This window comes from Macaca fascicularis, chromosome 2 (assembly GCF_037993035.2).
Source record: "Macaca fascicularis isolate 582-1 chromosome 2, T2T-MFA8v1.1".
Lineage (NCBI taxonomy): Eukaryota > Metazoa > Chordata > Mammalia > Primates > Cercopithecidae > Macaca > Macaca fascicularis.
In genome coordinates, this window is record NC_088376.1 from 183224123 (window position 1) to 183239973 (window position 15851).

The window sequence follows — 15851 nt, forward strand, 5'->3', positions numbered from 1 at the left end:
TTTTTTTTTATTTTGAGTCTTGTTTGGCAGAATAAATAGCAAAGACAGCATCATCTTTGCTGAGGAAAGATGACTATTATTAGTAGTATGCAAGGGGAGAGTCGTCAGTGTTACATCAGCTTTTCCCCTGTGTCTCTCATCCCACGAATGAAGAGCAGATGTGAAAATTGCTGCCAGCCACTCACTTGTCAGATGAGAACTGACTTGGCTGTGCTTATTACAAAATTAATTTTTCGGTTGTGATGGTTTTAATAAGCCATGTGAAATGTAGATGTCCTCAAGATTTATAAACTTTAATTTAGAAGTGTCTTTGATTCTAATACAAATCTATTTTTACTTATAGTAAGATAGCAAAGCAAAAAGTTTCTGAAAAGGTTCTGGATGTGTCTAAGGAAAATTTGATTAGATGGTCCAGTGTTTCAGTAACACACACAAGAAGCTTCTGAATAACTTGTAAAAGTGAGATGATATGTCCCACTTTGATTTAAATTCCATTACATGTATCCTTAGGAATTAGCAAAAAAAATTTTTTTTCTAATAATAAGACACATTATTAGATGATTTTGACTCATAAAGAATAAGTTGTTTGAGAATGAAATTTGTCTAGACACAAGTATTGGTTCTGTAAAATGAAAGAAAATATCCAAAATTCTGTGCAACTCTCTGTTAAAAGATAATCCTAAGGCTCCTTCAGAGATATTTTTGTTATTCAGGATATGGAATGAGCATGAACATTTGCATTTTAATGGTCACAAGAACCATTAAGGGGAGAAACTCCCAAAATATAATAAGACATGATTTGTTTCAACTCTATGTTGGCTCTGTATGTTTGGAATGCCTTGTAATTTCATATGTATTTGGATGATGTTTATCTTTGCTGTGTCTTTGATGAAATGATGTGTTAAACTAACTTCTTGTAGTACATAAAGGAGGAAATTGTAAAGCAATTTATTTTGTTCTGCAAATGGTGTTACTAATTACAGGTTAGTCTTTTTTCTCCCTCTTCTTACAAGAGGCCACGAGACCTCTCCCCAGGCTCACAGTTCTACCTTTCATCTTCCTGCCAAAAACACATCTTTGGAGCACAGGCATCTTCCACTGTTACCGACTGAATTGTGTCCCCCAGAATGCACATGTTGAAGTCCTAATCTGCAGGACCGCAGGACCTCAGAATGTGACGTATATGGAAATAGGGCCTTTAAGTAATTAAGTTAAGAGGAGGTCACAAAGGTAAACCCTAATCCAGTATGATGTCTTTATAAAAAGCAGAAATTAGGACACAGATAGGGGGAAGATTATGTGAAGACATAGATAAATGATGACCATCTGTGAGCCAAAGAGAGAGGCCTCAGAAGAAACCAACCCTGCTGACACCTTGATCTTGAACTTCTAGCCCCAGGACTGTGATAAAGTATGTTATTTAAGCCTACCCAGTGTGTGGCACTTCATGAATGGTGGCCCTAGCAAACTAAAAAACCCACCATCAGGTCAGATTCAACAAGTCTATAAGCAAACTGGGTGTCTTCCCCTGTATCCTGCCTGGCATGGGTTCTACTGATGGCCTACCCACTTCTGTTGATGGCACCATCCCTATTTTCCAAGTTTGTCAATGGGAGGAAACTGCCATTTGGGGCCAAGTTTCCTTCTTTTGGGGCCAAACTTCCTTCTATCTTATAAGGCCATCTAGTATTGTCCCCAAGTTCAATTCAGTCTTTCAGCTAGCTCTTCAGTTTTTCCATTCTTCATCATCCCAGTTCTGAGGCCCTGAAACAGCTTCATTGTCCTGCAGCCCTTAAACCCTGACACCTGAACCTACCTTCTTCTACCTCCTCCCTTGCAAGGTCTATTTAGGGTCCTTCGCCATCACCCAATATTTCATTTCTACATAAAAGATGGTCTGGTCTCATAATTGGTTTTAATACGTGTAACCTGCCTTCTTCAGTGTCAGCTTCATAGCATCATCAAAATAATTTTTCTAAAATACCTATTTTTATACCATTTTCCCACTTAAAGACCTACTGTGTCTTATTGCATATTAAAAATAGAAATGTCTCTTCCCTGTATGTGAAGCGCTGTGTCACTTGACTGACCTTCCTTTAGTTATTAAATTAATTTCCTTTACTAGTCCTTGGGTAGATGCTCTGATCTAGTCAGACCATTTCCCTGAGCTCAACTTCCTTTCTGCCTGCCACTCAAGACACATACACATACACACTTAGTTTTCTCCTCTCGATTAGAGGAGGAGAAGCTGTTTCTCTTGGGATATTTTCATGATCCCTCCCTCCAAATTCTACATATCTTTAAAAATCACCTCTCCAACAATCTGAAATTTTTATCCCACAGTTAGCTTCTACATAATCTTGAATACGTGAGCTAGAAGAGAGTTTCCTGCCATTTGGTCTAAACTCACATCCAGTTTAGGACTCCCTGCCCCCACCCCTCACCCCACAGCATTCTTCAGGGGTTCGTTCTTTCCTCATCCTGGTATTAGACCACTACTCGATGATGGGCTGTGGATGAAAAAATGAAAGAACTAGCCTGCTCACAGAAGCTTATACTGTAATAGGGAAGATGACAAGTGGTTCAGTTACAAAGCAGAAAAAGTGAAGGAACAGAGGCATGTGTGAGGCAGGTTGGTGATGTGGGGGAGAAAATGACCCTGAAGGGTGAGGAGTTTACCCAGCAGACAGGTCAGAGAAGGTATTCCCAGGAAGAGGGAGGCATGGAACTGTCTTTCTCTTTCTGAATTTCTCTAGCACGTATGAATCCAGTCAACAACACCTGCTCTGTGCAGGCTCCGCTCTTGGAAAATCAATTTTCTGTTTAACAAACATCTTGATATCCTCCAAGCAGAAGATAATTTTTTTTTTTTTTTTTTTTTTTTTAACACGGTCTTGCTCTGGTGCCAGGCTAGAGTGCAGTGGATTGATCTCGGCTCACTGCAACCTCTGCCTCCTGGGTTCAAGCGATTCTCCTGCCTCAGTCTCCTGAGTAACTGGGATTACAGGCGCGTGCCACCACCCCCAGCTAATTTTTGTATTTTTAGTAGAGACAGGGTTTCACCAGGTTGGCCAGGATGGTCTTCATCTCTTGACCTCGTGATCTGCCCACCTCAGCCTCCTAAAGTGCTGGGATTACAGGTGTGAGCCACCACACCTGGCCCAGAAGATGATTTTTTAAGGAGAAGAGTTATGTTTTCTGTCCTTTTGTATGCCTCACATTGCTTAGTAGTATCAGGCACCAAGTAGGGGCTACTTTATTTGTGTTCTGTTTTAATATAAAGGGGTACTATACACCCATTATAAGATATATATTTTGATTTCCTTTATTTAGTAACAGTGATGATAGATTTGCCCTGCTGTTCAGCATTACAAATTCTAACCATATATTCTTCCCTGCCTCTATTTCCTCTATCTATTCTTCCATTCACTTTTGTGACAACACTCTATGCCAATAAGATGACTGTGAGGGAAGTGTATTTGGCTATGAAATAAAACCAAACTAACTGGGCTATATGGGAATGGAAGTTGTAGCCTGATGGTTTAAACAAGTAAGTTAACCAGCCATAGACTGGTGGTACATACTTGCTTATTGAATGATTTGAATAATCCCTTTGTAATATTTTAGACGTGGTAAGTTATGATCATTCTGGGATTGGTAAGTCATCACAAAATAATTCTTCTCAGGGTCTTACTAAGACCCTTAGGCTCTTCAAACAGGTCTGCTTCTTCCCTTTAGCTCCACTCACCACTATCTCCCCTCAAAATATTTGGCTTATTTTTGTGGCAGAGTGAAATAGAATGGAGTATTTGAAGATTGGTCTCTTACGGGAAAAGAGAAGTCCATGGCCATTTTTTCTTTTGTAATGGAAGTGGCAGATGCAGCAGCTAATTATTCCCTAATTTGGATTCTCTCTTCTCCCATACTACTAAAAATAGAACCCCTGATTTTTAGCTGGGCATATGGTTACATAGACTATTCAATTTCCCACACTTCCTTACAGCCTCTTGTGGTCATGTGACTAAATTTGGAGCCAAGGGATATGGGAGAGAGTGATCCAAGCAGCTACTAGGTTGAGTTCTTTAAAGCAAAAAGCGTATCCTGTCCTTCCTGCTTTGTTCATCCTCCCTGGGGATAGAATGTGACTGATGGTTAGTATCCTGGACCATGGAGATGAGGGCAACAGCCTTGAGGTAGAAGAGCAATAAGATAGAAGGAGCCTGGGGCCCTGATTGGAACTACCATGTGAGTCCTAGACTGCTTATCCTAGGAGCTCTTATGTCAAAGAGGAATAAATTGTTCCATGTAAGCTATGCTTATTTTAGGTCTCTATTTCAGCAGCTAATTCATAAGAGTAGGAATTTAAAAATGCTTGTGAGGTTCAGCGTCAACTGAATGATATGAGCAAGATGAGAAACACACTTTTAAAGATATTTAATGATGGTTTTGAAATCAGTACAAAAATTTAAATACAGAAATGATTTGCTATTGACAAGTCTCAAATCTGTCATGGAAACTCAAACAAGTTACCAGTCTGTTCACCATTCATTGTATTCTGTAAAATATTTGATACCAGTCACCCACTACAGACATTCTTCTCCCCTGTGGGATGTCATACTGCATTAAAACTCTGTATTTACATAACAATAATATGAGTTTGGTCCATTTCACATGGAAGAATCCTGGTTAATTTTGAACTAAATAGGGATTATAGCACAATCCCTAGACTTCAGAACATGTGGTTGTTTCATCTGCTTTTATACTAATATGTTTACATGTTGTGCAGCACTCAAAAGGGAAATACAGGCACATAGATAATTATTTAAAACTCTTTTTTAAATTAAATGGAGTATCATTTAGGTCTGAGATTAGCACCATTGTAGAATGCACAGTATTTGGCATAGATGTTGCTCCTCTTCTGTCTAAAAGTTAGAAACCTATGTCTGATAATACACATACACACACATGCACATGCATACACACACACACACACACACACATATATATAGGCAATTGAGTAACAACCAATAAATAAGTTGGAAGATATTTTGAAAAGTGAAATTTGGTTTTAACTAAAAAGATAATTTCTCTCTTGCTTGGTGGGAATTAAAAGCCCATACATGTACAGATAAATACAGTTTTACAAATCACCTCATCTGACTTGCTTTTAAACCATTTCAATGTGGCTGTTTAGCAGAAGGAGCCCAGTGGATCCATGTTTCCCCCATAGTCATCAGCCCAAAACCAGTATCCTCAAGAACAACCCAAAGGATATTTGGCCACATAAATGCTGTCTGCTTTGAAAACAAAGGTTGTGGAGGTCATCTTTTGTTGGGAAAAGATTGTTGTATAATTAGTAGTGACTAAGAACCCCTGTGGTAATGGACTTATTTCTCTTCTTAAAAATTGAGAAGAAATGGTGCTTGTATACTGTATAGGGAAATGAGATATTGGCCAAGAGAAGGATTTTTGTGATGGTAATAATGATTCAGATTTGACAAAGACACATTTCTATGTGTTTTCATACCGTATTTATTTGTGTATTTTTCCATCTATATCTATCCCCTTAACTCATGGTTTTATTTTTGACAAAAAGATATAAGATTCCACCACCATCACCCCACATTATTGCTCCAAGTGACTAATAGAGTCAGCAGCAGGCTAATAGCAAGCTCAAAATGGGTTTTCGGTGTTTTGAGATCAGATTAGGATGCCCAAAGCAGTTAGTATGTGCCCAGGCAAAAACCTGGAAAAATATTTATTTCTCCTTTTTAGACTTGTATTGGCCTTTGATTTGTGCCGAGTACAGGATGACATTAAAAATACAGGCTCTTGTTGCCCTTTGACATTCTACATTGCCCTTCTACAGTCCGCTTCTAAAGAAACAGTTCTTTTCCTATAATTTTACTTCCTATACCCGGAAGTAGCACATCCGTTTTTAAATTCGAAATTTCAGAATTAATTTTTTTCAAACATTAATTTTTCTGTGTAATTCTGAAACTCCCCCCTCACCAATAAAGTATGGCTTGGATTTTGAAAATTGACTTTGACTGGGTGCAGTGGCTCACGCCTGCAATCCCAGCACTTTGGAAGGCTGAGGCAGGTGAATCACTTGAGGCCAGGAGTTCGAGACCAGCCTGGCCAACATGGCGAAAACCCATCTTTACTAAATATGCAAAAATTAGCCAGGCATGGTGGCGCAAGACTGTAGTCCCAGTACTCAGGAGGCTGAGACAGGACAATTGCTTGAACCCAGGAGGTGGAGGTTGCGGTAAGCCAATATCGTGCTACTGTACTCCAGCCTGGGTGACAGAGTGAATCTCAAAAAAAAAAAAAAAAAATTGACTTTGGAACCTCAGATTATACATCAATTTGCATACATACTAAACAGAGATATGTCTTCAAAATTCACAGTTACTAAAAATTACTGATATCTCCATGATTAGAACCACACTGTGGTTGTGTGTGTGGTCAAAGGAGGAGAATTTTTAATGCTATATAAGCATAACTGATAACTGCTATTACAAATAAATATTCCACAAATTTGGAAAGTTCAATTGGAGGAAGAGTTTTTTTCCTTGTAATTTCCAGGTGTTTATATTAGTTGGGCCATAGTGAAAATTACATGGAGGAAAGAAAATAGAAAAATAAGTCACAGAAAAAAAAAAAAGATGAAATAGAAACTCTGGTGAGTTAATTACTGCTCATGTCTCCCGTCTGGTTCTCTAGCTCCTTGAGGGTTACTGTCTAATGCTCCACGAAAGTGTTTTACCCAGTGCTAGGTACAGAGAAGGCACTGAGTAAATTCACAATGGCCGATTGGTTCACCCATTCTTTTAGAGACAACAGACACACAATTCTGATGAGGACTGCTGTTACTAAAAGACACAGCCTCTGATATGAGAGAGATATCCCTTTGACTAAAGCATTACCAGGGTCCCCAGGGCCCCCTCCCACTGGGGCGGTAACACTACAGGTCTCCCCACCATACATTCCATGTCAAGGTATCTACACAAATACAGAGGAAATTAAGCAAGTAAATACGGTATGTAATTGTTATCGTTGATATTTCTTTAAGGCATATTTATAAATATTTTAAAGTAAACAATATGAGTGAGTGCCTTTCATTAGCTATGATCTTTCATACTGATATATTTTGACTGATCTGAATAAGCAGGTTATTGTGGAAGCATATAACATATAACAGCTAATATGATTCCAGTGGGTACAACCAAGTGTCAGTACTTGATACATAAATCTATTCCATCATTCTCAATTACAGGCTGCTGTGTGGAGTATTAAACATGCATCTTAGTTTTTATTTGTACACGATGGTCCAAATTTTCACTTAAATATAACTTTCCAACTATATAAATGTTTGAAGCAATTACGTTTTTCATTTGGATTTTTTGGTGCATCATTTTCTTTTCTTCTATAAAATCTCTTTCTTTTCTTTTCTTTTCTTTTTTTTTACATGGGATACAATAAATATCCTGAAAAGGAGGAGTGGACATACTGCCCGGCATACAGTCCTGCAGCCTGTTCTGAGGGCATCTGGAGGAACACCCGGTCTCCGGGCCTGAGCAGCAGCACTGCACTCCCAGACGCCTGGTCCAGGAAGCCCTTTTTGTACTCGTCATACGTGTACATCACGGGCTCGTTGTTCTTGAATAGAGCAACCCACACGTTGCCCCCCTTGCAGTGAACGTGGTATGCAAAGTAGTAGACACCAGGGACCTCACAGGTGAAGATGCCCGTCTGCGGGTTGTAGTTCTGTCTGCCGTTATAGAGCAGTTTGTCAAACTTCACTGGGGCCCCCACCGGTGGGAAAGGTGCGGTTAGCTCGGCGGTAAATGCAGGCATCTCGTAGGCTGGCCCTCCGTTCTTGCCTTTCTTAGCCCCGTAGGCATGGGGGGGTTTCACGCCATCAATTCCCAGCCCCATATCTGGCAGATACTCTCCCTGGGGTGGTGGTGTAGGGGGCATCAAGGCTGGGGGTCCTGGGGGTCCTGGAGGGCCTGGGGGTCCTGGAAGGCCAGGCTGGCCTTGAGGACCAAGAGCACCAGGCTTCCCTGGGGGGCCATGAAGTCCTGCCACTCCGGGTTTCCCTACACCAGGGAACCCAGGGGGCCCTGGGAGGCCAGGCTCCCCTTTGGGGCCTGGAATCCCAGGTGGTCCAATGGGGCCACTAGGGCCCCCAATCCCTGGGATACCTGGGGGGCCCTGTAAACCCTGATCCCCTGGGATTCCTGGCTCTCCCTTAGGTCCGAGAAGCCCTGGAACACCAGGGAGTCCTGGCACACCTTTGAGCCCAGCTTCCCCCTTGGGCCCTATGGGACCTGGCAAACCCCTCATGCCAGGAGGCCCTACTTCGCCAAGGAAACCTGGCTTTCCTGGGAAGCCTTGAAGCCCTGGCTCACCCTTGGGACCTGGTGGCCCCTGTGGCCCTACAATCCCACCTTCTCCTTTGAGTCCAGGAAAACCAATAGCACCTGGAGGGCCCATAGGACCTGGGATTCCAGGCAGGCCTGGCTCGCCTGGAGGACCCCCTATTCCTGGGGCACCTATTGGTCCTTTCTCCCCTCTTGGTCCAAGAGCCCCAGGAACACCTCCCATGCCCCGGTCACCTTTGGGTCCTGGGAAGCCTGGTTTCCCAATCCCTGGAAGGCCTGGAGGTCCTGGTAACCCTGGCAGTCCTTGCTCCCCTTTGCCACCTGGAAATCCTGGCTGGCCCGGGATCCCATCCTGGCCTGGCTTTCCAACTCCAGGTATCCCAGGAGGTCCTTGAACCCCTGGTACCCCAATAGGGCCTTGTGGCCCAGGTTCTCCTGGAGCCCCTGGCTTTCCCAGGGGGCCCTGGGGTCCAGGGAAGCCTGTCACTCCTGGTTTGCCCACTCCTGGCAGTCCAACAGGGCCGGGAGGGCCATGCATCCCTGGAGGGCCCTTTACACCTGGTGCACCTGGCATCCCGAAGCCCTTGTCTCCTTTAGGACCCCGAAGGCCTTGAGGTCCTGGTAGTCCTTTGGGTCCTCGATCACCCTTTGGTCCTGGTTGCCCTGGTAACCCTGGCCCACCTGGCTTCCCAATGCCAGGAAGTCCGTGAGGCCCTGGAGGTCCTTGTGGTCCTGGGATCCCCATAGGCCCAATTTCCCCTTTCTGTCCAATTTCTCCTTTTGCCCCAGGCATGCCCATGGCTCCTGGCTTCCCTGGCATTCCAGGCATACCTGGCTTTCCAACTCCTGGATATCCCTGTGGCCCTGGTTTTCCTTTAATTCCAGGTATCCCATGACCTGGCAAACCAGGGGGCCCAGGTGGTCCTCTTGGGCCAGGCTCTCCACGGGGACCTTGTTCCCCTCGTAAACTGGCTAATGGTATTTCTACTGGGAAGAGAAGAGAGAGAAGGGGTATGGGAGGAGAGAGAGAGATTGATTAGTAGATTGTCTCTCACATCAATGAAGTACTGACAACCATTATTTATTTCTGACACATTTACCTAATACTTATCAAGAGGAAAGACTAGGAATAATATGCTCATCTTCTAGAACTTAAAAATCAGTCTGGGTATGGTGGCTCATGCCTGTAATCCTATGGCTTTGGGAGGCCCAGGCAGGTGCATCACCTGAAGTCAGGAGTTCGAGACCAGCTTGGCCAACATGGCAAAACCCCATCTCTACTAAAAATACAAAAATTAGCTGGGTGTGGTGACATGTGCCTGTAGTCCTAGCTACTTGGGAGGCTGAGGCAGGAGAATCACTTGAACCCAGGAGGCAGAGGTTGCAGTGAGCCGAGATTGCACCACTGCAGTCCAGCCTAGGTGAAAAAGTGAAACTCCGTCTCCAAAAAGAAAAAAATAAATAAGAAAGAAAAATCAAGCTGACAATTTTTTTTTTATGTATTTGAGGTATTTTTCGATAACTGATACGTGAAGCTGCTTGTATCAGCATTGGTTAAGTAAAGAAGCTAAAAAGTAATGAGGAAACATTTTTCCAAGTATAAAACTTGGAGATACTATGGTGTGTTTATTATAGTGAATTTGGAAGATTCAAAGATGTATAAAGAAAAATCAAATTTGCCTATAAGCCCACTACTCAGAGATAACCACTTAACATGTATATATATTTTCATCTCATTTGTTCTGTGTGTGTGTGTGTGTGTGTGTGTATTTTAAACAACATTGGAGTCATTATCCAAATTATAGTTGTATTTTATTTATGGGGTGATACTATGTGATATATAGTATCACAAAGTGATACTATGAGTCATGAATACAATGTGGAGTAATTAAATCAAGCTAAATATATCTATCACTTCAAATACTTATTTTTATCTGGTGAGAAATTTGAAATTTACTCTGTCAGTGATTTTGAAGGGTGTAATACATTATTATTAACTATACTCACTATGCTATGCAATTGATATCCAAAAAACAACTTATTTCTCCTGCCTAACTGAGGCTTTAAACCTTTCATCATCATCTCTCCATTCTCTCCCTCCTACCCTACCCTAAGGCCTTTGGTAACCACCGTTCTCCTCTGGGTTTCTATGAGTTCAATTGTTTTAGATTCCACATTTAAGTGAGAATATGCAGGATTTTTCTTTCTGTGCCTGGCAAAGTTTTTAAATATAATAATTTATGGTCAAAATATTTCCTCTTATGCTTAAATACAGTATGATGTGGAATATAAAAGGAAAGAATAGAGTTATTTTATTTTGTGTGTGGTTCAGTAACATCTTACCTTTAGAATCAGTAGATTTGCTTAATTTCTTCAATGTGCTATGGGATTTCCTAAGCCTCAAATATTAGTTCATTAATTTAACAAATACTTTCTCATATGCAAATCTGGCTTTTAAGTAGGAGAGCTAAGATATTTTAGAATGATAAAACAGTATGGATGAAGTCGAGAGCTTGGTTTAGGAGCAAGAAGCTCTGCTTATCTTTCTGGTCTTGGCGTGAGATTGTGACTGGGTCCCTTAAGCCATGAGCATCTCTGCTTGCCTGTCTACACACAAGAATAAGAATAAGATAGCCACACTACAAGATTAAATGTGAAAGGTGTCACTGTTTCTCAAATTGTTATTGAAATACACAGCACATGCCGTTAGAATGAACATGCTGTGCCTTTCAGAGAAACACAACTCTGGATCTCCCATGCTGCTGGGACTAATGGATAACATGGAGAAAAGAGATGTATGGTCCCAGTATCTTCTTGGCATAATGCTTATGTCACTAGTAGCACCTTAATCCTGACCATTGTACTTTTCACTGACTTACTGTCCGGGAATAAAATACAAACAGAGAATTCATATTCTTTTAAAATATGAGTACCCATCAGAGTAAGTACAAGAAGTGCCAAAGGCCAGGCAAGCCATTCAATAAAGGAAGGAAAAGAAATGTCTGAGATAATCTTCTAAGTATAGTACGAGCTCCTAAAGAGTAGAAAGTCAGTAATACTTTCTTTATGTGAATAGATATGATTATAGTACTATTCAGGCATGCTATTTCTAACCAGTGAATTGTGTAGTTAACTGTATAGAGTTATTTGGGGAAGAGTAGGAGAGATGAATCAGGAATCCCTGGTGTCTAGCACAGTGCCTGGAACACACTCTGTTCTTACTGAGGATTTGTTGAATGAGCAGTTGTAGTAACTCCAGTTTCCTATGGTGCTTTAGCATTTACTCAGCACTTTGCTTAGCATGTATGTCACTGATTGTATCAACAATCTTATTTTACAAATGAAGAAAAATAGGCTCAGAAAGGTCAAATGAATAGATCTCTTTCATTTCTAGCATCCAGGCATCTAGGCCTCTAAGTTCCAAATCCAGTAGTTCTCCAGAGGTGGAGCTTCCTGCCATTGTAGGGACTAGTGGGACTGGCTCCACTTCCTCAAAGGTAATTGCTCCTCTGATGCAGCAAATGCTAGGTTTCTGAGAACTCCAGACAAACGAAATGAATTTATTGTCCAGTGTCTATCACACTGAGGGGCATTTTGTAGGTGCTAAATAAATATGTCAAGAAAGCAACAGGAGAGATTTTCAGGTGTCATCCCTAGATGCAGTCTGTACTCTTAGTTTCCTTCTGTTGATCTATTGATTGACATATGTAATTAGAGTAGTATTAAAAACACTTGCACTTATCTAATACTTTGTTCGCAAAATGCTTTCATGTGACTTTTAACACAGCAGGTCCTTACAACATTGTTCTCTTAGTTCAGAAGACTGACTTGTCACCTTTCTTTGTTTTCACTGCTTTAGCTCCCAGCATCTGGCCCAGAGCCTGACACAAATAGGTGCTCCCTATAGAAAGTTGCTGAATGTTTGAATAAATAAATAATAAGAGGATAGACTATTTGTGATTTAACATATTTTATTTCATCTGATGCTATTTAAAATAATAAAGCAAAACATAAATGGTAATCTTATCTGTATCTTTAAGGTTTGAACTTTTCAAGAATATGGTTTAGAACACAGTAGGCATTTTAAAAATGCCAATAACAAATTCTAAAACTAAAGTTTCTCGAATAGATCTTCCCCCTCTGATCCCATAATTTAGAGGTTGGGAAAGCTGTTGTTTTATAACAGCCTGGGAGTGTGATATTACCTTTGCCTTTCTTGGGTACTGCTTCCTTGCCCATTCTTGGCGCCGGTTGAATCTCCTTCATATATTGGGGTAGGTGCGGATACTCTTTGCCATACTGCAAGTGGGGCATCTCCTTGCCCATGGCAAGGCCATCTTTGGCCAAAGGCATGTGAGGTACTTGTTGACCCAGGGGCTGGTATTGTGGAATTTGTGGTGGCATCTGAGGAGGAATTTGAGGTGGCAGCGGCTTGATCCCATAGTAGGCACCAGCCTGAATGAGCCTGATGGAGCTCAGGGAAATGGTAAGCAGCACTCCCAGCAGCTGCAGAGGGCCAGGCAGCACAGCCATCACCTGTGGGAGGAACCAATGCACCAACTTGGTGAAACTCTGCAAGGCCAGGTGACTTAAGTTTATTTAGAGATAGAAGCGGGGAATAAAAGGGAAACAGTCTTTAACATCAGAACTTCATGATAGAATGCAAATGAAAAGGAAAATGCTACCTTTCTATAGAAAACAAACAAATGAAAAATAGAGAAGAGTGGAATCTGTCAAACAAAGGCAATTGGTGGGAACACAGACTATGGGAGAGACTACTGGTTGTCCCGCATATCGATTCTGCCTTTCTTCCCCTGTTTTCCCGTCTTCACCTGGGAGTTGAGCAGCCCAGAATGAAGACATTTCAGCCAGGCAGGGCCATTTCAGCCATTCTGGCCAATTGTGTGTAGTTGTCATGGGTGTACCTTCCAGGAAGAATCCTAAAAAGGAGTGGGCATGTCTTCCCCTTCCTCCTTCCTTCTTGCTGGATTGCTGGATTGCTGGATTGCTGATCTTGGACCATGAGGTGAATGCAGTGCATGGAGGATGACAAAATAAGCTAGAAGAAACCTCAGTCCTGGTTGAATACAAGATGCCATACCAATCCTTAAATCTGGACTTTGTTTACCCAAGAGAGAAGTGAAGTTCTATCTTCTTTAAGCCACTGTTAGTTTGGGCAGTCTACATTTGCATGAAATCTAATCCTAACAGAATACATTCTGATAAAAGGAGGCAAAACTGGTGGCAAGTTAGGCTTTGTTAGTAAGTGCCAAAATTAAATTCTAAATGGAAACAGTTAATAATTTATAGGCTTTATGCTACAGTAGAGAGTTTTCATCTGCCAGATGAGGGCTGCTTTGATGTAGTCTCAAACAAATGTAAATGTAAAGAGCAAACTGCAACAAAGACTGCGGAAGTCTTCTGAATTGAAGAGAAAAATGCTTCTTCATGTGACAGTATGAAATATTTTAAAAATCACTATCATAATTATGCACCTTTATTTCTTGTATTTAAATACTATGAATTCATTGGTTTAGAAATTGGTTAATTGGACCATTAAAGTCTATCTTTGTCCTTTTATGAAAGAAAGGAGTTTACGAAGCAAATTCGTTGTATAAATACGAGGGAGATGTTTAACTATTGATAAGAATATGCTGTTTCTAAGCCCATTAATAGCACTCTTTACAAATTGGCAGTAAACAGAATTAATATAAATGGGGCTTATCTGTTTATAAAAACCAGCTTGAAAAGACCTCTGTTTGGAAACGCCCTAGGCCTAAAACCAGACAGCCAGATAAGTGCATTGTTGGCAAACGCACACTAGAGGGCCAGTGTGGTACACACTTAGGTCTGTTCAATATTCTGCCTGCCCAGCCCCGTCCCCTGTAGTACTAACACTGGGCATACACCCATTACATGCTCACACTTTATTAAGGGACTTAATGAAAATTTGAATCTTAAGGGGCATGTCATCATAATGCTAGAGAGAGAGAGAAGTGGCAAGTTTCTCACAATTTTTAATGTAAGTGTCTTCTGGAAAACTTTGAAAAAACTTCTGTCTATAAATAATTCAATTTCCATTCTCACAGGAGTTGTTTTCTTTGCGTTTGTCTTACTTAATTCTGGATCATAGTTTTCCACTTCTTAGAAAATGTGTGTTGATTTTGCAATATCCTATTCAAGGGTAATGCCAAGAGTGTAAACAGCCCACAAAAAGATTGGTTAATAAAAAGCACCTAAGAAAATACTTAAAATGAATCCCTATCACAAAGTTCAATGCTTTACAATTTTTCTAAATATACTAACTAATCATTTTTCCTCTGAAAAAATGAAGAAACAGTTGCTAGGCCCATTTGGGAATACTAAGATGAATATAATATGGTCAGTGGGCCTTACCAACAAGGAGCTTGTACTCTTAGTAGGGGTGACAGATGTGTAAACTGTTATTGAGTGGCAAAGGATATCTAGCAAAAAGTAAATTTTCCTCCTACTTCTGTTCTCCAGTATCTAAAATCCCTTATATTTGAAGCAACAATTTTTCCTCATATTTTTCAGATAGTCTGTGGATATGCACATATAATATACATCCCTTTCAAACATAAGTTGCAGTATACTATACACACTTCTATTTTTTGCTTTTTTCACTCAAAGATCAGTACTTATTTCTTGTCTGGTTATGTGTATCTAAACAGATTTCTTTAAGTTCTTCATTTATTAAAATAAGACTTGGAGGTTCTCTGAAGTCTTGTTTAGCTCTAACATTCAATGTCTGCAAGACAGTTACTAGAGATCTGAAAGTGTTAGTCCATACCAGAAATGTGTGGTAATATCTGGTAATGTATAAGCTGGTGCTTAATTCTACTTTTGGGGATGAATGAATTTGGTTATTGAACCCCAGACTTGTGGTAAAGTCTGTAATAATAAGCTAGCATGTTTGGCCCTTCACCCTTCCATCAATTCAGTGGATGTGTTGGATTATACTTAACAATCTTTAAACCAGGACAATCTAATGAAATACTGGAAAACTGGAAGGAGATGAAATGCCTGGAAGAATACCAGTTGAATTATTTCCTCTCATAGGCTTGGCCTTTCTCTCCTCTAAACCAGCTCCTTAGGTCTGCCATTTCTCTGGCTCTTTATCTAAATAAACTTTGTTCAGTTTTAACTTGAATATTTATGTAAGGGCCCTAGTTAGAATTTACCGCTTTACTTATTCCTACTAATTTTTCTCCTGTCCCTGAGGATATTTTTGATGGTCAAAGTGGTGTGATGGTTCTCCCAAATCACTAAAAAGAACATCAAATTTGGGTAACTTTATACAAACACCTGGCGAGAAAGAAGGAACCTGCAAATTTTTGCTGGGAAGAAATTGTGATAGTGGGTTTTCATGCCTCTCTTTCTGGGAATGTGGAACACAATAATATTGTGAGTTCTCCTTAATATTTTCTTTGATTTCTA

At 40.7% G+C, this 15851-nt stretch overlaps 1 protein-coding gene and 1 long non-coding RNA gene across 19 annotated transcripts in view; one reads left to right on the top strand and one right to left on the bottom strand.

Moving 5' to 3' along the window:
• Positions 1-15851, top strand: part of LOC135969477 (uncharacterized) — a 127502-nt gene that overhangs the window by 13966 nt on the left and 97685 nt on the right. The window contains exon 3 of one of the 3 annotated variants that reach the window (XR_012431734.1): positions 7502-9870. The exons of the other annotated variants lie outside the window; for them this stretch is intronic. This is a non-coding gene — a long non-coding RNA (uncharacterized lncRNA). Of the gene's footprint in view, positions 1-7501; positions 9871-15851 lie in introns of those variants that run through there. 3 annotated transcript variants of the gene reach the window in all.
• The window catches only part of COL8A1 (collagen type VIII alpha 1 chain), a 150926-nt gene continuing 139492 nt past the window's right edge, over positions 4418-15851 (bottom strand). For 8 of the 16 annotated variants that reach the window (XM_065539575.2, XM_005548311.5, XM_074033604.1 and 5 more), the window contains 2 exons: positions 12599-12929; positions 4418-9377 (listed from right to left, as the gene is read on the bottom strand). In XM_065539575.2, the coding sequence (XP_065395647.1) occupies positions 7471-9377; positions 12599-12926 (2235 nt within the window). In that variant the 5' untranslated portion in view covers positions 12927-12929 and the 3' untranslated portion in view covers positions 4418-7470. Of the gene's footprint in view, positions 9381-12598; positions 12930-15851 lie in introns of all 16 variants that reach the window. The other 8 variants (XM_015446549.4, XM_005548309.5, XM_065539571.2 and 5 more) reach the window with 2 other exon arrangements.